The sequence below is a fragment of the Myodes glareolus genome, chromosome X (assembly GCF_982192425.1).
Source record: "Myodes glareolus chromosome X, mMyoGla1.1, whole genome shotgun sequence".
Lineage (NCBI taxonomy): Eukaryota > Metazoa > Chordata > Mammalia > Rodentia > Cricetidae > Myodes > Myodes glareolus.
The window spans coordinates 77403544-77427414 of record NC_142053.1 but is presented as its reverse complement, the minus strand read 5'-3'; the positions used below and the strand labels follow the sequence as shown (position 1 = coordinate 77427414).

Sequence of the window (23871 nt, the reverse complement as noted above, 5' to 3'; positions counted from 1 at the left end):
CTTGGAGGTCAGAGGACATCGGATCCCCTAGAATAGGAGTTGCAGATGATTGAGAACCATTTGATGTAGCTGTTGGACACCAATAGCAGTAAATGCTCTCAACTGCTGAGCCGTCTCTCCAGATCTGTTCCTTTCCCTAAAGACTGAAGACTTCAGGCACCAGCAGTTGAGTTATTGAATTGAATAGCTATCTGACTCTCCCTTTCTGGTACCCTGTCTTAAGGGCAACTTCCAGGGAGTGGAACTGGGTGACTCAGGTTGAGGCCAAAATGGAGGTCAGATGAGAACTATAACTTTTTGCCCAGGTTTTTCAAGACTGTCAGAACTCTACTTTCATTATCATGGTGACAAGCACATCTACAGTTTGGGCATTTTCTCAGAGGTTGCACAAATTATCAGTCAAACCCTTACTTCTCAGGTAATTGTTTCAACTCTCCTCCGAACAACTGTGACCACTTTAAACACTTCATGATTGCCTGAAAAATTCCTAGTCAGTTCAGGCACCCAGAAGATCCTGATCTAGGTACCGATGACCCGAGAAGATTTCCTTCCAGCCATTGGGACCATTGTGTTTGTCAAACCTTGGATTTGCTTCAGTAAAATTTGCTTCAATCCTGGCAACACCAGACCCTCGGAAACAGTTTTGGGAGACTTCCATTGGATCACGACAGCTTCAGGTAACCTTTCTATGTGTGGGCAAAAGTAGTGACAGTCACTATGGAAAGCCGATCATTTGTGTTGTCTTGATAGTAGAGACAGTGCTGTTTTTAACTTTTATTTATTTTTGGTCACTGTGTACAGCTCAGCTGTTTTCACCTCTTATTTAAGATTTTCTTAGGTCAAAAATATTGAGGAACAATGTTTCTCGTGCTAAATCTCTTGCTTCTGATTCTCACTTCTGGCTGCTAGTCTCGGTTCCTGTTCCCCATTCATGCAGAGGACTGTGATCTAGGACAGTGATCTGTGAATCTCCCCTAAATAAATAACCCTTTATTATATGTAATTCTGAACTAGTGTGGGGATTAGTTTGTAACTTCTGTCATCACTGCCTGTGAGAAATTAATAGCAATTATCCCCAAAGTGATAGAATTAACCTTATAAAGAGAGCTACTTGGATTCTTCTCCAAATTGTACATGGTGCACCCATCACTGGAGCCTGTACGTTTTATACTGATGGAAACAAATCAACAAAGGCAGGTTACAAATCAGAAGAATTAAGTAAGGTGGAACAAAGCCCTTATAATTCTGTCCAAAAGGCAGAGTTATATGCTATTCTTATGGTACTAAGGGATTTTTAAAGAACCTCTCAATATAGTTAATAATTCACAATATGCAGAAAGAGTTGTTTTGCATATTGAAACCACTGAATATATATCAGATGATACAGAATTGATTTCATTATTCGTTTAGGTTTAAGGTACAATCAGGAATAGGCTTTATCCCAAACACATAACACACATCTGATTTCATATGGGTCTGTCAGGTCCTCTAGCTCCAGGTAATGCAGAAATTGACAGATTATTGATTGGAAGTGTTCTGAAGGTCTCAGAATTTCACAAGAAACATCACGTTCGTAGAAAAGGTTTAAAGAAAGAGTTTTCTATTACGTGGCAACAAGCTAAGGAGATTAAAAAGAGCTTTCCGACTTGCTCTTTCTATAATCAAACACCATTAACTGCAGGGACTAACCCAAAGGGTCCTCAAAGGAATGAGATCTGGCAGATGGGTGTGTTCTACTTTACAGAATTTGGAAAATTGAAATATGTACATTGACACTTATTCAGCTCAGAAAAGACTGCTTCAGTAATCACACATTTATTGGAAGTTGTGGCCATCATGGGTATACCTTCACAAATAAAGACAGACAGTGGTCCAGCATATGTGTCAAGAAAAAGAAACAGTTTTTTTGCTTATTATAATATTGCATATTACAGGTATACTAAACAATTCAACAGGTCAGGCAGTTATACAAAGATCAAATCGTACTATAAAGGATATGCTAAACAAACAGAAAGGGATGGAAAATACCTCCAGAAATAGATTGCATAATGCTTTACTAATCTTGAATTTTCTTAACACTAATGAGAAAGGAACAAAAACAGCAGAGAGACATTGGATAATAGAAAAAGCTTCTGAATTAAATCAGCTGGTATATTTCAAGGATATGTTGACCTCACAGTGGGAACCAGGAGATGTGCTAGGTTGGAGAATGGGTTTTGCTATTGTTTCTACAGGAGAAGAAGAATTATGGATACTGTAAAAATTAATAAAGATTCTGTTTGAAAAAGAGAAATCATGTGAGAAAGAAAAATGAGAACTCATCCACAGAGGTGACAGCCATACAGGTTGTAAGAAAACCTCATAAGGGTTGGGGCACGGTTCTGTTCTTGTCTTTGCAGGAAAATATTCATCTTCAAAGAGTCGAGAGACCTGGGGGGACATCTAGATGCCTAGACATGAAAGGATAGCTATCCAGAAAGAATCAACAAGCCAAGAGAATTCTGACTTATGATACTGTATCATCTGCATGGTAAAATTTGATTATCTGGATATGTATATATCTCTACTCAAAAATAAGAGCTGGATTTGGAGTTGGACAATAGTTATCCTTCTCTAAATCCAAGCATGTTGTTAAAAGAAAAATTCAGAATTTCTACTTGATGTCAGGATTCATTGGTATGGGGCAGAAAGAAGATAGATTTTAAGGAAATATTTTACTTCTTTCCAGGCCCATTTTATCTATGTCGTATCTTTTGCTGAATATATGTCTATATGAATAATGTTTAAGTTTTCAGCAATGAACAGCCAATTTTCCTGCAGTAATTCTTGAAGTTTCTAGGAAGAAGATGGGGCCCCATAATGACTCCACCTTGTTGATATGACATCATGATACTGATAGTGCTACTATGAAACCCGTTTTTGGGTACCAGCTGTAGAAATGGTGCATCTTTTTACAACAATCTGGCCAGAACTCCAAATAAGAGCTACAAACAAACAAACAAAAAACCCTATCGATTGCTCATAGACCATTTACATTTATACAGAACAGCAATATTGAAAGTTAACCATCATTTTACTTTTACAGGATCCCATAGAAAGAACATTGCCCTCATGACAGCTGGAAGCAATTCGAGAAGACGATCTCCCCTCCCCCAACAAAGTTTGTCCTCAAGGTTAGGGCCAGCATTTCAGGGTTGATTATTACTCGCATAGGGTTGGAGGTTGGGGTGGAAATTATGGAGGTCCAGAGATCTTAAGAAAAAAAGAGGGAAAACTGAGTGGGATGATAGGTAATTCAGTATGAATTTATTCACACTAGTAATAATAATAGTGAGTACTAGTACTTGTGAGCTATTATTTATAAACAATTTACATTGGTTTAGATTTTTGTATATTGATACAAGTTGAAATTATATTTGTTACATTGAATATGCTATTTCTGTCTACAATATTTGCACACCTATACAAAGTTATTTCATCAGATTGTAAGCATGCATGTTTCTATCTCTGCTTAAGACATTTTGTATATTGATATAATTTTAGGATATATTTATCATATTGCATTATATATTTCTACCTCTGATCAAAATATTTATACATTGTTTACATTTTGAGGTCATTGTCTTCCTTTACTGCACAATTGTTTCAAGATTGTTTAATATTTTGATATGAAACCTTAATCTTTAAGTTATATAGGTATTAAGTATTATAGGTCAATAGTCATTCATGTTTGTTATACTTTTAGTCAGAATAATTAGGTTCTTTAGATACATAGAGATTGTATTCTGCATAAATAGTAATCTTCAACCACTTCAAAGAGCTGTAGAACATGGCATTTAAATAATTTAGGATTCTGTTGACATGAGACATGATTGCTCCTGGCAGCACCAATCTATTATTGAGAGAGTGTTGAGCACCAAAGACACTCCACTTGGAGTTTGTTTTCTTCTTGACACAACTGGCTTTTGGGTAAGGAACTGCCCATGCCTCAACCACTGACAAAGTGCACGATGTCTGAACTGGACAAGCAGGATACAAGAAAAAAGACTGTCAAATCTTGCTAAGACAGGGCAAGATGGTTTTGAAAATATTTGTGCCTCTGAAAATGACCTAGTGTAAGGCCAGTTACACTAGGCCTTAGCCAAAGCTGGTTGCTTCAACATTGCAAATGAGACTTTGGGTGATTGTTCAGACAGCCAGTGTCTCTGTCATCTATTGCACATTTTGGAAGCTTCTTGATTACACTTCCTGCCTACTCAAGTAATATTGTTTTCCTTCTCAGGCTTTCGATGGGGTTAAAGATTAGATAGTTGTAGCTTCTGTCCTCTTATGATCTAGCCAAGTCATTTCCAATACAACACTTAGACTCCTTAGGATAGAAAATTTTTTAAAACATTAGGATATGTTCCTTGCTTAATAGTGTTTATGCTGGTTGTAATTCTAACTTTATATTTGATATCTGTTCCTAGTGTACATAGTTTTGTATTGCATTTGGAGCTCTCTTATTTAAACAAAAGGGGAGGTGCTGTGGGATCTCCTTCAGCCAATAGCCTTTAAGATACTAGCCCACTTGGGCATGGTCTCATACTATAAATGCAGTTGTAAAACGTGCACTTGCTCTCTTGCTTCCGGTTCTCACTTTTGGCTGCTAGATTCGGTTCCTGTTCCCTGTTTGTGCAGAGGACTGTGATCTAGGACAGTAATCTGATCTGTGAGTCTCCTCTAAATAAATAACCCTTTATCATATGTAATTCTGAACTAGTGTAGGATTATTTTGTAACTTCTGTCATCAATGCTCAATTCTGAGCTAGTGTGGATTTTTTTTTTTGTGACATGTTCACTTTGCGGTAGAGAAATCCCCAGGATCAACAAGGATGACCCCAACTAAAACCCTAAGCAATAATGGAGAGGATACCTGAATGGTTTGCCCTATATTCAAGTTGAACTATCTTAAATGTCATCATAGAACCTTCATCTCTGGTTATTTCTGCTGCTTAGGCTCTAAAGGGCACCTCAGGACTGGTTTGTCTTAAGTCTGTGACTGGTTTCTTTCTAAGAACAAACTGAGAATGCCTAAGAGTGGTAGTCGATCTTTCTGACAACCCTGTATTGCATTTCACTGCTTCATTGGAATACTTTCAATTGCTAATTCTCTTTATTATCACTTAATAATAATTATATATAATAATAATTATATGTATAGATTGAGGTACAGTGTGATATTTTAACAAATATATGCAGCATACACTGATAAAACTATGTAATTATCTGTATGACACTTATGTTTTGAGCCTCCTTATTGGCCTGACTTTTTATACTTTCAGCCTTTGAGCCTCTCTTATAATTCTTCACAACATTCTATTGTTTAGTTCACTATGCTGTGGATCACTACGAACCATTACTTCTGTGTGCCTTCCAATACCCCTTAACCAACCTCTAGCTTTCCTTCTTCTCTTCCTAATTCCCAGTGTTCTACAATCTGAGTTCTTCAGGTGTTTGTATATGGACAACATATTTCTCTTTCTGTGTTTGGCTTACTCCAATTAATAGTCTGTCCTTCTGTTTTGACAATTTTGCTACAAATGGCAGGATTTTGTGTTTCTTTATGGCTGAGTAATGTTCAATGATGTACCTATTATCAACAACAATTTCTAAAATAATTTACATTTACTATAGATAGTGCTGAAATACTGTTTAATAATTTTTCTTCCCCATCATTTCATCTATCACAAGTGTTAGGGAAATCAAGTGGAATGCACATATAACTGGATTTTTTTGTAATTTTCTTATGGACCAACCATTATTTGTTTAGTGGAAAGAAAATGTTACCTGTTACATGATGGCAATCACAGTGCATATAGAGAAGCAAGACTGAGCTAATGTCTATCAAAATGTACTGGAAATTTTATATTATCATTTATATTGCTTATCAGTTCCCAGTAAAAGGATATATCATAGAATATGACAAAATCGTCAGTGGTGGGTATCTTCATATTGAATTTAAGTATTGTTTTAAAATCCACTGAAATATGAGATAGCATTTAAACATTTTCAGTGTGTGTGGTAGCTTGAAAGAAAATGTCCCTCAAAGTGTGTGGCTCTATTAGGACGTGTGGCCTTGTTGGAGGAAGTGTGTCACTGTGAAGCTGGGCTTTGTGATCTCATATATGCTTTAGCCACTCTCAGTCTCGGTTCACTTCCAGTTGCCTTTGGATCAAGATGCATTGGCTCTCAGTTTCTTCTTCAACACCATGTCCTCTTACATGCTGCCTCGTCCCACCATGATGATAATGGACTGAACCTCTGAGCTGTAAGTCACTACCACAATTAAATGTTTTTCTTTATAAGAGTTGCTGTGGTCATGGCTTCTTTTCACAGCTATAGAAACCCTAACTAAGACAGTGAGCATGGTAAGTTTCTTGATAGATTTTGAGAAAAACTCCCAGAGCATGAACTGTGGGAACTGAGGTGAGATGCTTCATGTGTAACTAGAAATGGATGTGACTCCATCTATTGTGAGAGGAAACAACTATGATTTGCTGTGTACACATGCATATAGACGATTGTATATATATATATATGTATATGTGTGTGTATATATATATATACACACACAGTGTTTTAATATGCTGTGCACATGAGCATATAGACTATTGTTTATGTATACAGTGTTGTAATATGCTGTGTACACATGCATATAGAGGATTATGTATGTTTACAATGTTATAATATGCAGTGTACATGTGCATATAGACTATAGTGTAAGTATACAGTGTTATAATATGCTGTGTACACATGCATATAAATGATTGTGTATGTATACAATGCTTGACAATACCAATGAGAGGAATGTATTTCAAGGAGCTTACAGTGGTAAAGAATAGTTCTCCACGTCATTTCCCATTATCCCTAATTTCCTATTACAGCAAAGAGCTATAAAGTACTATTTCCCCACTGTCAAAGCATGATGGCTAACTTCCATCTCGACTATCCCATTCCCTCAAGTTCTCCTTGCTTCTTCCTTTCTCCCCTGATCTTACCCTTCCATCCTTTCTTCTTCCCCCATGCCATGCTTCCAATTTTGTCAGGCAATCTTGTCTTTTTCAACTTTCCAGGTAGATCTATGTAGTTTTTTTGGGGGGAGGGGTTCACCTGTATAATTTCTTCATATCGATATTAACTGGACAAGTAGAAGTGATTTTAATATTTCCTCCAAATGAAATTCCAGAACACTGCTGTTATCTCATAGTTTCAAAATTTTTGGAAAAGATTGGCTTGAAAATTTAAGGCAGGTAATAGTTTGACAAAAGTTTGTAGTTTTGCACAACAATGTAAAGTTTTGTTGACAAATGATGGAATTCAAAGTACATTTTTTACCCTAAAAATTTTCTTCTATTGCCACATTAAAAGTTCTTAAACAGTGAGCAGGTTTTTTATTTGTGACTAGTTTCTACCAATAAGCTCCATTTCTAAGTGAAGATGTATCTAAGGTTTTCTAAATTTGATGTAGTGTGCTTTCCTAATTCCCAGAAGAACAGACTTGTTGGTCAGGAAGTACTGAATTGCAGCAGCACACAAAATGGCAATAAGTAAAAATCCAATCTGGAGTGTTAGAATAAAGGTACCACCACTTATTTCTTTATTATTTTTTTTTAAAATTTATTTATTTATTTAATTATTTATTTATTTGTTATGTATACAATATTCTTTCTGTGTGTATGCCTGCAGGCCAGAAGAAGGCACCAGATCTCCTTACAGATGGTTGTGAGCCACCATGTGGTTGCTGGGAATTGAACTCAGGACCTTTGGAAGAGCAGGCAATGCTCTTAACCTCTGAGCCATCTCTCCAGCCCCCTCTTTATTATTTTTTTAAAAGAAACAAGGTTTTTTCATTACACAGACCAATCCAAGTTCCCACTCCCTCTCCTCCCCCCTTTTTCTCTACCTAAGCCCCCACCCCACCCACCATCAAATCCTCAGAGAGAGTAGGCACATTGCTTTGGGAAATGTCCAAGGCCCTCCTTACTATATTTGTCTGAGCAAGGTATCCGTGCAAAGGGAATAGGTTCCCAAAAAGCCAGTACATGCAGTAGGGATGAATCCTGGTGCTACTGCCAGTGTTCCCACAGTCTGCCCCAGTCATACAACTGTCAACCACATTCAAATTTCAAGATGTCATCATTTTTTACTTCTGAATAGTGCTCTAATGTGTAAACGTGCCACATTTTCTTTATCTATTCTTTGGTTGAGGGGTATCTAGATTGTTTGTAGGTTCTGCTATTACAAATAATTCTGCTATGAACATAGTTGAACAAGTCCTTGTAGTATGATTGAGCGTCTTTTGGGTATATGCCGAAGAGTGATATTGCTGGGTCCTGAGGTAGGTTGATTCCCAATTTTCTGAGAAATTGCCATACTGATTTCCTAAGTGGTTGTACAAGTTTGCATTCCCACCAGCAATGGATGAGTGTTTCCCTTACTCCAATCCTCTCCAGCATTAGCTATCATTGGTGTTTTTGATCTTAGCTATTCTGACTGGCGAAAGATGGTATCTCAGAGTTATTTCGATTTGCATTTCCCTGATGGCTAAGGGTGTTGAACATTTCCTTAAGTGTCTTTCAGCCATTTGAGATTCTTCTGTTGAGAATTCTATGTTTAGTTCTGTATCCCAGACTTTCTTATAGACCAGGTTGGCCTCGAACTCACGGAGATCCATCTGCCTCTGCCTCCCGAGTGCTGGGATTAAAGGTGTGTGCCACCACCATTCAGCCTGTATCCAATTTTTAATTATGTTATTTAGAATTTTTTGTCTAATTTCTTGAGTTCTTTATATATTTTGGAGATCAATCCTCTTTCTGATGTGGGATTGTTGAAAAATTTTCCCATTCAGTAGGCTGCTTTTTTGTCTTATTGACTATGTCCTTTGCTTTACAGAAGCTTCTCAGTTTCAGGAGGTCCCATTTATTTATTGTTGTTCTCAGTGTCTGTGCTACTGGTGTTATATTTAGGAAGTGGTCTCCTGTGCCCTTGCATTAAAGGCTACTTCCCACTTTCTCTTCTATCAGATTCACTGTGATCAGATTTATATTGAGGTCTTTAATACATTTGAATTTTGTGCATGGGAATAGAATTGGTCTATCTGCATTCTTCTAACTGTTTACATCCAGTTATGCCAGCACCATTTGTTGAAGATGCTTTCTTTTTTCCATTGTAATTTAGCTTGTTTGTCAGAAATCAGGTGTTCATAGGTGTGTGGATAAATATCTGAATCTTCAATTCAGTTCCATTTGTCAATCTCTCCGTTTTTATGCCAATACCAAGCGGTTTTAATTACTGTAGCTCTGTAATAGAGCTTGAAGTCAGGGATGGTGATGTCTCCCCAAGTTTCTTTATTGTAAAGGATTGTTTTGGCTATCCTGGGTTTTTTGTTTTTCCATATGAAGTTGAGTATTGTTCTTTCAAGGTCTGTGAAGAATTGTTTTGGGATTTTGATGGGGATTGCATTGAATCTATAGGTGGCTTTTGGTAGGATTGTCATTTTTATTATGTTGATCCTACCTATCTGAGAGCATGGGAGAGCTTTCCATTTCTGGTATTTTCTTTAGTTTCTTTCCTCAAAAACTTAAAGTTCTTCTCGAATAGGTTTTTCACTTCTTTGGTTACTGTTACCCCAAGATATTTTATGTTATTTGTGGCTATTGTGAAAGGTAATGTTTCTCTAATTTCTTTCTCAGCTTCTTTATTGTTTGTATATAGGAGGGCTACTGATTTTTTCGTGAGTTGATCTTGTATCCTGCCACATTACTGAAGGGATTTATCAGCTCTTGGAGTTCCCTGGTACAGTTTTTGGGGTCACTTATATATACAATCATATCATCTGCAAATAACGAAAGTTTGACATCTTCCTTTCCAATATGAATTCCCTTGATCTCCTTTTTGTTGTCTTATTGCTATAGCCAGAACTTCAATAACTATGTTGTAGATATATGAAGAGAGTGGACAGCCTTGTATTGTTCCTGATTTTAGTGGAATCGTTTTGAGTTTCTCTCCATTTAATTTGATGATGGTTGTTGGCTTGCTGTATATTGCTTTTATTATGTTTAGATATGTTCCTTGTATCTCTGATCTCTCTAAGACCTTTATTATGAGGGGGTGTTGGATCTTGTTGAATGCTTTTTTTAGCATCTAAAGAGACGATCATATTTTTTTTCTTTCAGTCTATTTATATGATGGATTACACTGATAGACTTTCAAATTTTGAACCATCCCTGCATCTCTGGAATGAAGCTGACTTGATCATGGTGGATGATTTTTTTGAAGTGTTCTTGGGTTTGGTTTACAAGTATTTTATTTGAGTATTTTTTAAAAATATTTATTCATTTATTATGCATACAATATCTGCCTACATGTGTGCCTGCAGGCCAGAGAGGGCACCAGATCTCATTACAGATGGTTGTGAGCCACCATATGGTTGCTGGGAATTGAACTCAAGACCTTTGGAAGAGCAGGCAATGCTCTTAACCACTGAGCCATCTCTCCAGCCCCCTTATTTGAGTATTTTTGCATCTATGTTTATGAGTGAGATTGGTTTGCAATTTTCTTTCTTGGTTGAGTCTTTGTGTGGTTTTAGTACCGATTACTCTTTTCATTCTTGTGCTTTTTATCTTTGCTGTTGTGGTTGCCTCTTCTTTTCCCTCCACTCCCCTTGCCGCACCCGGACTGAAGCTTATAAGTTGACAAAAATGAGCTGGAGCTATATGGCCCCCAGAGCTCTTGCATGCCATCAGAATTTTCATATTGGCGTCCGGCACAGACCTTGAAGCGATATTTTGAATTTGCAAGATAGTTGGAAAAGGAAAAGGTGGTATTTGGTCCTTTGTAAATCTAAAGGAAAAGGGATCAAATGAAAATTAGTTTTTTTCCAATTAAAGCTATATTGTATAGTGTTTTTTACAACAAGGAAAACAAAAATTCCTTAGTTTAATGAACATATTGACAACAAAAGTAAAATTTTACTCAGTGCTTCTAATGTTCTGAGGGTATTCAGTATTTATTAGATAATTATGTTTAATAAAGCATAAAAACCCTACAACTGTTGAGAATTATTTCATGTCTGGACTTGAGCATGGATTGTGGTCAGTAGAATCAAGAAATACTAAATAATTCAATGGTGATGAGCTAATTAAATGAATAAGCTAGATTATGTACATAAATATTACAGATGAGATGAGACTTCGGAATAAGATTTAGGTACTTTAAACATCTTTGAAAGTAACATACTATCCTCCAAAAGCTCTAGCCTCAGCTAGACATAGAACTACAGTATTTTTTCAAGATAGGGTTTCTCTGTGTAGCCCTTGTGGTTCTGGAACTCAATCTGTAGACCAAGCTGACCAAGAACTCAGAGATCTACCTGCCTCTGCCTCCCAAGTGCTGGGATTAAAGATATGTGCCCATCCCCCAGCATACTTTTTTTTTCAAGAATACAAGACCTCGTAGAGCCCAGGATACCCTCAGACTTGCTATGTAACCAAAGAGTACCTTCATCCTCCTGAGTTTACCTGTCAAGTACTGAGGCTACAATCAGGTGCTATCATGCCTGGCAGAATATTAGAGACTAAGTGTAAAGGAATATACCTGTTCAGCTTTCTTTCCAGTGAAGACTTGAAGAGAATAAACAATAGGATCACCTTTAATTGGCTCCAAGGAATCCCATTTGATCTCACAAATGTTGCTATCTAGTGGATGTAATTTAGGGGCTGGAAAAGGAAAATTGCATTTTAGAACATTCTATTTTTTTTTCTAAATGATGCTGAATACATCAAAATGACTCAAACCACACAGTCATTACAAGCACATGTAGACCTAATATGAGAAACATGTAACCATATTTAAAAAGATATTTATGTATTTTGAGAGATGGTTTCCCTAAGTAGCTGTGGCTGGCCTGGAACTTGCTATGAAGATTAGACTTAACTGTTCTGATTGTAACATGCCCCCAGACCTTAGGAAAACTGACTCCAAAGTCTCTAAATGTCCTACCTTTGTTTTTTGGCTGCTATAGTTCTATTTCTGACTAATTCTTCTTGTTAACTGAAGTATGTCAACCCAGTACATGGTTTTTGTGCTAAAAAGCCCACCCTAATAAAAGCTCAGTGCTACAGTAAGATCCCAAACAGCTAGTGTAGCTTCGGGTCTGAATAGTGTCCATAACAAACCATTTGAGAAAATATAATGTGTAACAATGAATGGATATGACAATGTGGGCAGCACACCATTATGGAAACCAAGAGCCTTTGTTTCACATGTGTATAGGTATGGGCACCAGTGTGTGTTCTGGGTGCTCACAGAGGTCTGACAGAGATTTGGATTTCATGGAACTGGAGTTATGGATGGTCATAAACCACCAAGTGGGTGTTGGGAACATAACCTGGGTACTATGCAAGAGGAACCAGTGCTCTTAACCCTTGAGCCCTCTCTTCAGCTCCATGTCTTACTCTTAAAACTTACAGTGCTGATCTCTAAGATATTTGAAAAATATTGATGGCTGGAGTTTTATTAATCCTTTTTTTAAATGTGTGTTTTTTGAGACAGAGCTTCTCTGTGCAACAGTCCTGGCTGTCTTGGAACTCACTCTTTAGATCAGGTTGGCCTTGAACGCAAAGACCCGCGTGCCTCTAACACTCTATTGTTGGGATTAAAGGTATGTGCTCCCACTATCAGGCTTGAAGTCTTGATAAATTTTTTCATTGCTCCTGAAGTACACAATTACGCACTACTTTTCTGATATTTTATTAGTGAATTTAAAAAATTACTGCAGCTAATTTTAAGATTTAATTTAACTTAAATTTTAGATTATTTATCTATTTTGTGTGTGTGGGTGTTTTGCCTGCATATATCTATGTCTGCACTATGTGTGCCTGGTGTCTGTGGAGAACAGAAGTGGGCACTAGATCCCCTGAAACTGTAGCTACAGAAGGCTGTGAGATGCCATGTAGGCACTGGGAATTGATCCCGGGTTCTCTAGAAGAGCATCTAGTGCTCCTAACTACTGGGCCATCTCTCTAGCCCCAAGATTTAATTTAATTTAATTTTTAAATTTTTTTTTGTGCTCTTTTTGAGACCGGGTTTCTTTGTGTAGGTTTGAAACCTATTCTGGAACTTGCTCTCTTGCCCAGGCTGGCCTCGAATTCACAGTGATCTGCCTGCTTCTGTCCCGCTGAGTGTTGGTATTAAAAGTGTGAATGATCACAGCCCCACTGTTTTTTATAATTTATTCATTATTATTTTATGTGTATGCATGTTTTGCCTCCAGGTATTACCAGACGAGGGAGCCAGATCCCCTGAAATGGAGTTACAGACAGTTGTGAGCTGCCATGTGGGTGCTGGAGATTGAACCCAGGTGATGAGCAAATGGAGCCAGGGCTCTTAATTTAATTTTTAAATCAGCAAGGAAAGTAAGAGACCTTCTTATGGCGTTTTCATACATTTTGAGTTTGTTTAGGTTCCCCATCGGCTGTTCGTCTCAGTTTCGTGCTCTATTTTACTACTTGTACTCCTCAACCTCCTGAATCCCCTTCTACTTTAATGTCATGTGTGTTTTATGCCCTTTCTACTCCTTTCCTTAGAGCCTCCCCCTAGTCTTATGATTTCTACTTTCCTCACCTCTACCCATACTGACTCTCACCTAAATACATTTATATAAAATTTAGAAGTCAGAATTTCCATGAGAGAGTGCATGTGGCATTTGTCCTTCTGAGCCTTGCTGCCTCTCTTAACTTAGCATTTTCTAATTACTGCTTACATATGTGTGCCGAGGAAGCTCTAAGAAAATGTTCAGCGTCTGCGCGCATCATTTACCTTTAAGAGCACCAGGTGGGGTTTTTGTTGTCATGAAAGTGTAGACATCAGACTGTGGTCCCTCACCAGCTTCATTACATGCCTGGATTTTAAACTTGTATTGTGTATATTCACTCAATTTTTGCACTTTGTGAGTCAGATCAGGTCCATGGTAAATGACAGAAAATCTGAGAGGAAAAAAGATAAAATTAGGGAAGCAATGTTATAATCAGCAGTTGAACCCAAGAAAGTCAAAATAAGCCAGAAAGGGAAAACAAAGAAAATGGCAAAAAGAAATCAAGTCACAGGATCAATACTGTCAGGGCAGCAGACTTTCTCTCTTTCTTCCATAGCTTCTGTTCTCTGGTACTTAACATTGCACTAGGAAAAGGAAAAGTGGTTAGGAAGAAGGGAAAATACACAGCTTAACCATGAACAAGGACGGAAAGTATTAGTGTTGTTTTCATGTCGACTTCATTCACTGATACTACAGATTAAGATTTTTTTTTTTTGTGTGTGTGTGTGTGTGTGTGTGTGTGTGTGTGTGTGAGAGAGAGAGAGAGAGAGAGAGAGAGAGAGAGAGAGAGAGAGAGAGAGAGAGAGAGAATGGCTTGGAAGATATAATAATTTAAAGTGTTCTAAATACAGTAGACATTAAATGGTAAAAGTGGTTACCTGCCAGATTGATCTTCCATTAGCAAGTTGTAGCTTATAACGTGAGCATGTGATTTTTTCCTTGAAGCATTGCCCCATTTGAGTCTGAGACTATGGTGTTCTTGGACCACACAATCAAGCTGTGGAGGCTCGGGTAGTATTGGTTTGGTTTTGCTTCTTATTGGTGGGCTAAAAGGACTTAGTCCGTAATGATTAATAGCTTGAATTCTGATTCTAGTGGTAAAAATAAGTTAAAATATATAAATTTATATTTAGTAGGGGAAATACTTTTCTTCATATAAGCCAACCCACTCTATCTCTATATAGAATGACAATTATACTGATTACAAGACAGGTTTCCAAGGTAGAACTACTATTGAAAACTATTGATGAGAGGCAGAAATGATTCTTACTAATATGAAATTTCGCCAAAGAAGCAGAACTCTTTTCAAAAGAAATCTGAAGTGTATTAAATACACAAAAGCAGTTCTGCTCAAAATTCTCACAATTCTTTCCATTACCCAAAATAAGATATGAGTGACTTACCTGTATGTAGTATTAGGCTGTAGATTTTTCAGAACATACTCTGTTACTCTATCAACAGTCAAGATTTTTTTATCTCCATACTCGATGTTATATCCAGTGATGGGAGAGCCATGGCAGTCTGGCTCCTTCCATTGGATTGCTATGCAAGATGAGGACAGTTTGGCAGGAACTTTGTCTTTAGCTTCTTGTAACATTGGTACTATGGTGGGTACAGTTCCCGGTGTAGTTACTTTTCCAGTTTCTCCAAACATTCCAACCCCAACTCTATTGACAGCCTGAAAAGCACATGAAACATTTGTTAGCAATTCACTTTGATGATTTTCTGTGCATAAGCCATTTTGTTGCATAACAAAACAGTACATCATAAACTCATATTCTAACAATTTGGTTCTACAGTGCAGAAATACATGCTGAGACTTGCAGTCTGCGTCTTTAGGAAGGTCAAGAGTACACACAAGGGAAGGAAAGTCAGGAGTGTTTTATGGACATTTTAGATAACTAACCCTCACAAGACTCATCAACTATGACACTAAGCGTTTCTCCATTCTTCATGCTTGAGATTTTAATTTCTGTTACATTCCCATCCAATCCATCAGTTTCACTGATCTTGGGAAAGCACATAATATATAATCCCAAACTGAACAATAATATATACATATATCCTGTACCTACTTTCCTCTGGAGACAATTTTTCAATAGTTACAGTTCAATACTACGACCAGGAAATCACCATTCATAAAACCCATGAATGTTACTCGGAACTGTGTTTAGTTATTTGTCTGTGTACTTAAGTTTTAGTCAGTGACCATGGCCACTTCAACATAAAGAAATTTTATTAAAGGATTCTATGTGCTCCTCTTCCAGCCACAGTATGTTCCTACTTTGTCCAACTTCTAACTCATGGAAACCACTAACTGCTAGCTATTCATCTTTACTACAAATTTCTTGTTTTCAGAATATTATATAATACAACATATAAGTTTGATGCAGGCTCTGTTTTTAGTTACTGTAATAATCTGGAGAGCTTTCATCTATCCTATATATTAGTAATTTGTTCAAATTCATTACTGAACCGTTTGCCACATTATAGATGTACATAGATGGATAGATTTTTATTTAACCACACATCTGTTGAAAGATATTGAGCCGATTTTAGTTTTTGACTTCTATAAATAAATGTAGGAATGCCTTTTTCTGGAAAGGCTATGATTTTCATCAGCAAAGTGTAAGTGACCAGTTTCCTTAGGAATCTGACAACACTTGGTGTTACCATTGATCCTTAGCTTAGGCATTCTGAAAGATACAGAATGGAATTTCCTTGTGCATTTCCCTAATAGTAAATGACTCTGAACATCTTTGCATGTGCTCACTTGCCCTTGCCCTTGTACATTATCTTCAGTCACTAATCTTTATTCATTTTCTTCTATCTTTGTTTTTCGAGTCAGGAATTCTCTGTGTATGTCTACTGTCCCAGAAGTCACCCTGCAGACAAGGCTAGCCTCAAACTCATAGAGATTCACCTGCCTCTGCCTCCCTGAGTGCTGAGATTAAAGGCATGTGCTATCATCACCCGGCCTGTATGCATTTTCTAACTGAGCTGTTAGAAACAACTCCTGAGTTTTGAAAGTTTTTTTATATTGTAGGTGCTAGCCTTTTTCAAGATATGAGAATGGCAAATATTATCTCCCAGCCAGTAGGTTCACTTTCATGCTTTTTAGAACATAGAAAAGTAAAAATTTTAAACATTTAATAGCTCAAACTTACCACTATTCCTTTTGTGGGGCTCTACTTTTGATATCAATTGTTTGCCTAGACATATATCACATAGACTTTTCTCTTACATTTTTACGTTCTTTTTAGTTTTGTTCTTGTTTATAAAATTAGGACTTTATTTATATTTAAGAACCAGATTTTTGCTATGTTTCCGAGGTTAGACCGAGACCTCTGGACTTAAGGGATCCTAGCATTTCAGTCTCAAGTAGTTGATACTACATGTATGTGCTTTCTGGTTTCATTCTGGAAAGGAAGATGTAAACTCACTGTTAATTTGTCTTTAAACTATTTGAAGAGTTCTCCTGTGAAACCAATTAGGACTGGAAATTTCTAAGTGTCTTTATTATATAGACACAAATTCTTTTATGACTACATGGCTACATACTACCTAGGCTGAGCTTCATTGCTTTGTGATTTTTGAGGACTAGTTTTATTTTTTGTGTTCAAGTATAAAAGTGCTCTGAGTTTGTAAAAATAATGCTGTTGTATTCCGGAAATCAGTGATTTGTGTCCATCCCTTTTTAATGCAGATGAACCCATGGCTTCTCACGTTGATCTCCCCAGCCCCTCTACTGTTTTTATCATTGTTAATTTTATAAGAACCTTTTTCAGCTTTCTTGTTTTTTTCTAGTGAACCAATCATAATGTTTTATTGAATTTTACTGTTGTTTTCCATTCGTTGATTTCTGACTATATATATATATATATATATATATATATATTTGTTACTTCCCTTCTTCTTGCTTTACTTTTATTTTGCCATTCTGTTCACTACCTGATGTAGAAAGTTAGATTAATGAATCGAGTTCCTTGGTAATAGAAGCATCTAATGTTCTGATTTTTTTTCTCACTACTGTTTTAGTTCATCCCACTCATTTTGGTATGGTGCATTTTGATTTTTATCCAGTTCTGTGCATTTAATATTTTTCTTCGAGATTTCAGCTTTGATTATGGAAAATCTGAAACCGTATTATTTAATTTCTCTCTGATAAACATTTAAGATATATTTTGTATTGATTGATAATTTGATTCTACTATGGACAAAGAACACTCAGTATTAAACTTCTCAAATTAAATCCTATAGAGTATCAGGCATGGTGGCACATACCTACAATTCCAGTACTTGTTTGGTGGAGGCAGAAAGATCAGTAGTTCAAGGCCAATCTAGGATACATAGAAAGACTGGACTTTTTTTTTTTTTTAAAGAAAAAGACAAATGAGTGGTAGTGGCGCATGCCTTTAGTCTCAGCACTTGGAAGGTAGAGACAGGTGGATCTCTTTGAATTTGAAGGCAGCCTGGTCTACAGAGCTATCCTGACTTTCCTTCCTCATGCCCTACTTTCCCACCCGTATTCCACCTCTGCCCTTTTCCAACTCCATCTCCACCTGATATTTGAGTCTTACCTACAATTTCTCTGAAATCCTAATATTCTAAAATCCAATACTTTCAACTATATCTTGGAAGGGTCTCCTCCATACTATCTTGATCCCTTATCTATCTAGTCACAGCTCCATTCTGGCCTGAATAGCATGCCTTTTCATGAAACTAACAGTTTCAGTTTGCTGAAGGCAGACTTTAATTGAATATATAATTCCCGTAATGCTATTTAAATCAGTAACATCATCTCGTCTAACCCACAAGACCATTTTGGCCATTCAGAAAAATTCCAAAAACCCCCAGTGATGCCTTTCTAAGCCATAGCCCTTTAAGAACCCTATCGAGTAAATAAAGTTCATTGTCTTACTCTCTTGACTTCTGATAAGCGCCTATACCAAGTTTTTCTCAAAGTCAACCTATCTTTACACTGGGAAAGCTGAGACTGTTGGATTTTTGAGTTTGAGAACAGCCTGGTCTCCAGTGAGAGTTCCAGGAAAACCAGAGCTACACATAGAATCCCTGTCCTTTCTCGGAAAACCAAAAGCAAAACCAACCCCCACAAAAAAAAGAAAGAAAAAGAAAAGGAAAGAATGAATGAAATTGAATGTATAGACCTGAATGGGTATATTTGTTTGTTTAAGACAAACTTACTATGTATCCCAGGCTTACCTCAAACCTGTGGCAATCCTCCTTCTCCTCCTCTAAAATTGTGGGAATACATGCATGTACGACAGGCCTGGCTCAAATCAGTGTTTAAATAAGCATTTTAGATAATCGCTAAGTTCAGAGAGATCTGAAAACCTCAGACGTATAAAGGAAACATGGCAGATCAAGTGGGACTGGAAAGTACATGTGAGATCATTTGGGGCTTTAAATAATATGAGAAGGAACTCCAAATGCTGTAGTTCAAGATAAACAATATTTTTAGAAATCCTTCCCTTCTTGACTTTACTCTGGACTTACGTTGGAAATGACAGTAGTATCATATACATGAGAAGTGCAGTTTAATAGCGATCGCCTTCTTTATAGTGAAGGAAATGCGAACTCTACCTGGACTCTGCAAAAATACGTGGTTGCTGGAATAAGGCCTTTGACTTCATACTGCAAAGAAGGGCCAGTGTAAATCAAATGCATGGAATCTTCAACTTGTCCCCACTGCAGTCGGTAATCAGTGATTTCAGCACCATTGCATTTAGGAATCTGAAAGACGAAATGCACACAGAAATTCAATCCTTTTTCTAAATGGTCGCTATATTAGATACTGTGGAGAGGAATAACACATGAAAGCTTGTAATCCATCAAGTGAAACAGGATAGAGATGGATAGAAACAAACACAGGCAGGACTCTAGAACCACATTCAAAGTTAAAGTAAGAAAAAGGACTTGCTGATTTCACAACTTAGATCAATGAAAACAAATATATTAATAATGTTTAACATTGCCTCTGGTTAGTATGATAAATCACTGATCACATGACCTGGTGAATTGGTCTACATAAGTTAAAAATTCAGCGTTGTCATACATTATTAACGGACTAAGCCCTTTCTGTAAAAATTAAAAAATAAGCTATTGCTTGGGACTGGCGAAAAAAGAACAACCCAAATGAACCTATTTGCCTACATAATTAACCCTTATTTTTAAGAACTTAATTAGTTTGGTAAGACATTCACATGGGTTGTTAAAAGTATATATTTTAAATCTTTAATATACCTTATGTATGGTATATGTTATGGGTTAGAAATGGTAGCAGAAGATTTTTCAATAAAGTTCTTCAAAGAATAGCAGGTTGTGGGCTGGGGATATTGTTCAGAAGTAGAGTGCTTGCCTAGCATGTATGAATCAGCCCCAGCTTCATTCCTCAGCAGCACAGAAAGTTAAACTTTTATAAAATGATTTACCTTAGCTGTCTCTTGCCTTAGCTTTAAAACCTCAGTTAGTAACCCATTGATAGTCCATTTTGATCCCTGTTTTTATAGTTGATATCTGAAGAGCAGAATATCAGTTTTGTAGTCTTCATGTTATTACGGGTATCAAGTCCTACCCGTAATGTTCTAGAAACCAAGGTCTGGGGGTTATGGGATCCAAATTCTAATCTATGATTCATTAGCAATTTCAAGTCTCCTCCCAAAAATGTTCTAACCCATTAGCATGTTTGTGTGTCAGCAAAATTAATAAGAAGTTGAATCAGTGAAATACCTCCCAACTGACAACAACACAGGTTGGACCCTTGCAGGTTAGCACAGGTGTACCACACTGAGAAGGAGGGTGCCGAGCTGGTACAGTTCCACACTTCACTGAAGGAGAGTCAAGCTACAAATTAAACAAACATACAAATAAACAAACCCATGCATGACTTTGTAGGCGTAGTCACTCCTTACCTGGACAGCAAGTACAGTGCAAGCATGTATTCATTCAGAGTGAAATGAAGTACAGGCAGATCACCTGGGCAGCACAACTTCTCCTATTTTATGTTTTTAGCCAGAAACTGTGGGTTCTTCAGGAAGTCATTTACTTACTGTACATATCTTTTCAGAGCTTGGGTTCTCATTTCTGTCATTCCGGGGTTCTTTTGCTTTTTTGCCACGCACAACTGTTTCCAAGTTACGATTAACAGAACGGTTGTCTATAAAATATGTAAAATGCATTCAATTCCCCTCTTTCCAAATTAGTTATTTTTGTACCAGTGTTTGAACCCACTCTTGTTTATACTAAACACATACACTATCCTTTAGCTCCATTCCAAGTCTCTAGTATTTAGGAATGGTTCTTTAAAATAATACAATATACTGTGGAGTGAGTTAAGACTCCTCTCTTAAAATGCTTAGGGATGCCAAGCTTACTGTATCTATTAACTTCATAATTTGACTTAGACATTAAAAAGTTAGGTTTCCATTACCAAGCATTGGTTTTCTAAGAATTATTCAGTTCAGACTAAAAGGAAACTCTACTTGATGATATTAACACAGGCACACAAAGCTAAAGTCACAGGACAAGAAACTTAGGCACAGTTGTCAATCACGTAAGGAAGCCTTACTTACCAAGGGGAAGGTTTCTGTCCTTGCATTTGGTTTTGCTGTTTAAGGGCAGTGAGCGACAAGATGCAGGAGGTAGAGTAGGTGTCTGAAGTGTCAATACATCTGAAGGCTGAGAGATAGGAAATATTTTACTATTTTACTAAATTGAAGTTCAGCAATATAACAGTTTATTTCAACCCTCAGTTTGAGAACTCTCCCCTTTCTGATTTCTTACCTGGCTTTGGCCTACAGGTGAAGTGCAAAAGACTCTCAGTTTATATGTGGTGCCTGGTTGGAGGCCATCGTACAGAAATTCCTGGAGAGTGCCATTGTAGATTATCTTCCAGAGATTTGCTGCAGGAAGAAGAGCAAATTGGCTCAATTTGTTCATAGGTCACTTCTAACTTTTAACTCCCCACAACAATTAATATATTCATGATATATGCTAAAAAACAACCATCTTAGAACATAACTGGTTCCAATAATCTTTTTTGGGGAGAGCTTTCAAAACAGCGTTTCTCCTGGAACTCACTCTGTTGATCAGGCTGGTATCCAACTCACAGAGCTCTGCCTGCCTCCTCTTGTGTGCTGGGATTACACATGTGTGCCACTACTAAATAGAGAAATGCGGGATTCTTTTTATAATAAATTATTTTGTTTCCAGTAGAATTAAACAAAAGTATAAGGGATCAGTAAGTAACGATTTCTTATCCAAACTCAAATGACTCCAATTACATTCCATGGTTTGGCTTTACAGCTGTGTATTTCTATTGATTTCTGGTTCTTGCAGTTGTACTATGGCTACATAAAACACTATTATTAGGTGAAGGAAAGTCAATGTTTTTCTAGGGAACTCTGTACTATTTTTTCATAGCTTTTAGATGTGTGTAAGATTATTGCAAAATAAACTATTTTAAAATTTGTGTTGCCTTACCACCATACGAATTTTCACTGACTTCTAAACTGTAGCTTGAAATGTGCATCCCACCATTGTCTCTGGGGGAGTCTAAAAAGAGAAACAAATTTTAAGTGATTCTAGAAAAAGCTTACAAGTCTTTAACTAAAATTTTATCTCATAAATTGTATCTTCTCACAGAGAAAAGTAAAAACATGACTCATTGTTGTATTTATATCTATATACTAGTAACAATCTACAAACCTAGTACAAGTTACATACATTTGATATTACTAATCAAATATTTAGATAGTGTTTCAAAGTTCTTGGTAAGGAACTAAAATGACAATTTATCTAGTTGAGGTAATAAATGTGTTTAAATATAACTTTTGGTTAAGCTGACATTTATCTGTGGCATAGACTTCTTTCTACGGTAACTATGTCGTCTAAAATTTTACTTGGAAGATGGTTATTTAAGGTTCCATATGAAGTTCAAAAGTTGGTTCATGTGTGAATAATTAAGCTAGCTATAGGAAATTCAATAGAAAAATGGGAAAAATAATAAGGTTATATAAACTCATTTATATGACAGAGTATTTCACAAGCAAATGACAATATTTTATTAAGCTTAGAGCAATTGCAGAAAGATTTCTTCTCAACAGTAATTATGAGGAGAACAAATTTTAGACATAGAAGAATTATTTACCCCAAGCAATTTTTACTTGGCGTGCATGGATTGCTCCCACTACATATGGTTTCTTTGGGTATCCAGGCTTGGCTGGACAAGTAGAATATTTTACTTCTCTGCTGGGGTTGCTTCTTCCTTCTAGATTGCAGGCAAAAATCTGTTTGTGTAAAAGAAAATATTGTGTTGGACATTGGAAATAAACGTCTGCTTTGATAATGTGTAATGTGCAGCTGGGTGAGCATTTTCAAGAATTTAATGTAAAGCAAAGTTTCTTTTCAAAGAAAAAAACCAGCATTTATTCCAGCGAAGAGTTTAGTCTTGTATGAAAACACAACACCAATTTTTATATCATGCCACATACCCGAAACTTGTATGTAGTATGTCTCTGAAGATTTCTTACAGTGCAGGAGAGATTTTTTCCATTGTATTTAGGTTTAAAACCCAATCTCTGAAAATGGAGGACAGGGAATTTAGGAACGAAGCTTAGGATCAAGCTCTGGCTTCAACTTGCTATCTACCTTAATGGTCTTGAGAAAGTACCTTAGACTTTCTGAACCCCAAAGGGTCTGCACCAGTTCCTCTGCATATATGTTACAGCTGTTAGCTTGATGCCTTTTCTAGGACTCCTAACAGTGGGAGTGGGTGTATCTCTGGCTCTTTTGCCTGTTCTTGGGAGTTTCCCCCTCCTATTGGGTTACCTTGTTCAGCTCTGATATGAGGGCTTTTGGCTTGTCATATTATATCTTGTTTGACTGTGTTTGCTTGTTGTCTCTTGGAGGCCTGCTCATTTTTGAAGGGAAACGAAGGAGTAGCAGATCTGAGGTCTGGGAGGTGTGTGTGTGTGTGTGTGTGTGTGTGTGTGTGTGTGTGTGTGTGTATGTGTGTGTCTATTGGGGGTGGATCTGGGAGGAGTGTTATTGTAAAGGGATGTATTGTGTGAGAGAAGATATTTTTAATAAAAAATGGAGATAATTTTTTGTTTTAAATGTTCCATTTTTTCACAATACAATGAGATAGCACATGAAAGAGCAAGTCGCCTATTAGTTACGATAGAATATGTCTCAGTGTTATCTCCTCCATTTAA

The 23871-nt window shown here is 36.9% G+C and overlaps 1 protein-coding gene across 1 annotated transcript in view; it reads right to left on the bottom strand.

Moving 5' to 3' along the window:
* Positions 1-7485: 7485 nt before the first annotated feature.
* LOC148117368 (fibronectin type III domain containing protein 3C1-like) overlaps positions 7486-23871 on the bottom strand; it is a 40798-nt gene continuing 24412 nt past the window's right edge. Inside the window, 14 exon segments of the mRNA XM_087902557.1 lie at positions 7486-7637; positions 10641-10884; positions 11638-11759; positions 13861-14027; positions 14515-14727; positions 15040-15314; positions 19241-19390; positions 20387-20500; positions 20707-20813; positions 21229-21334; positions 21440-21558; positions 22139-22210; positions 22806-22944; positions 23149-23235. Coding sequence (XP_087758683.1) covers positions 7486-7637; positions 10641-10884; positions 11638-11759; positions 13861-14027; positions 14515-14727; positions 15040-15314; positions 19241-19390; positions 20387-20500; positions 20707-20813; positions 21229-21334; positions 21440-21558; positions 22139-22210; positions 22806-22944; positions 23149-23235 — 2067 coding nt within the window.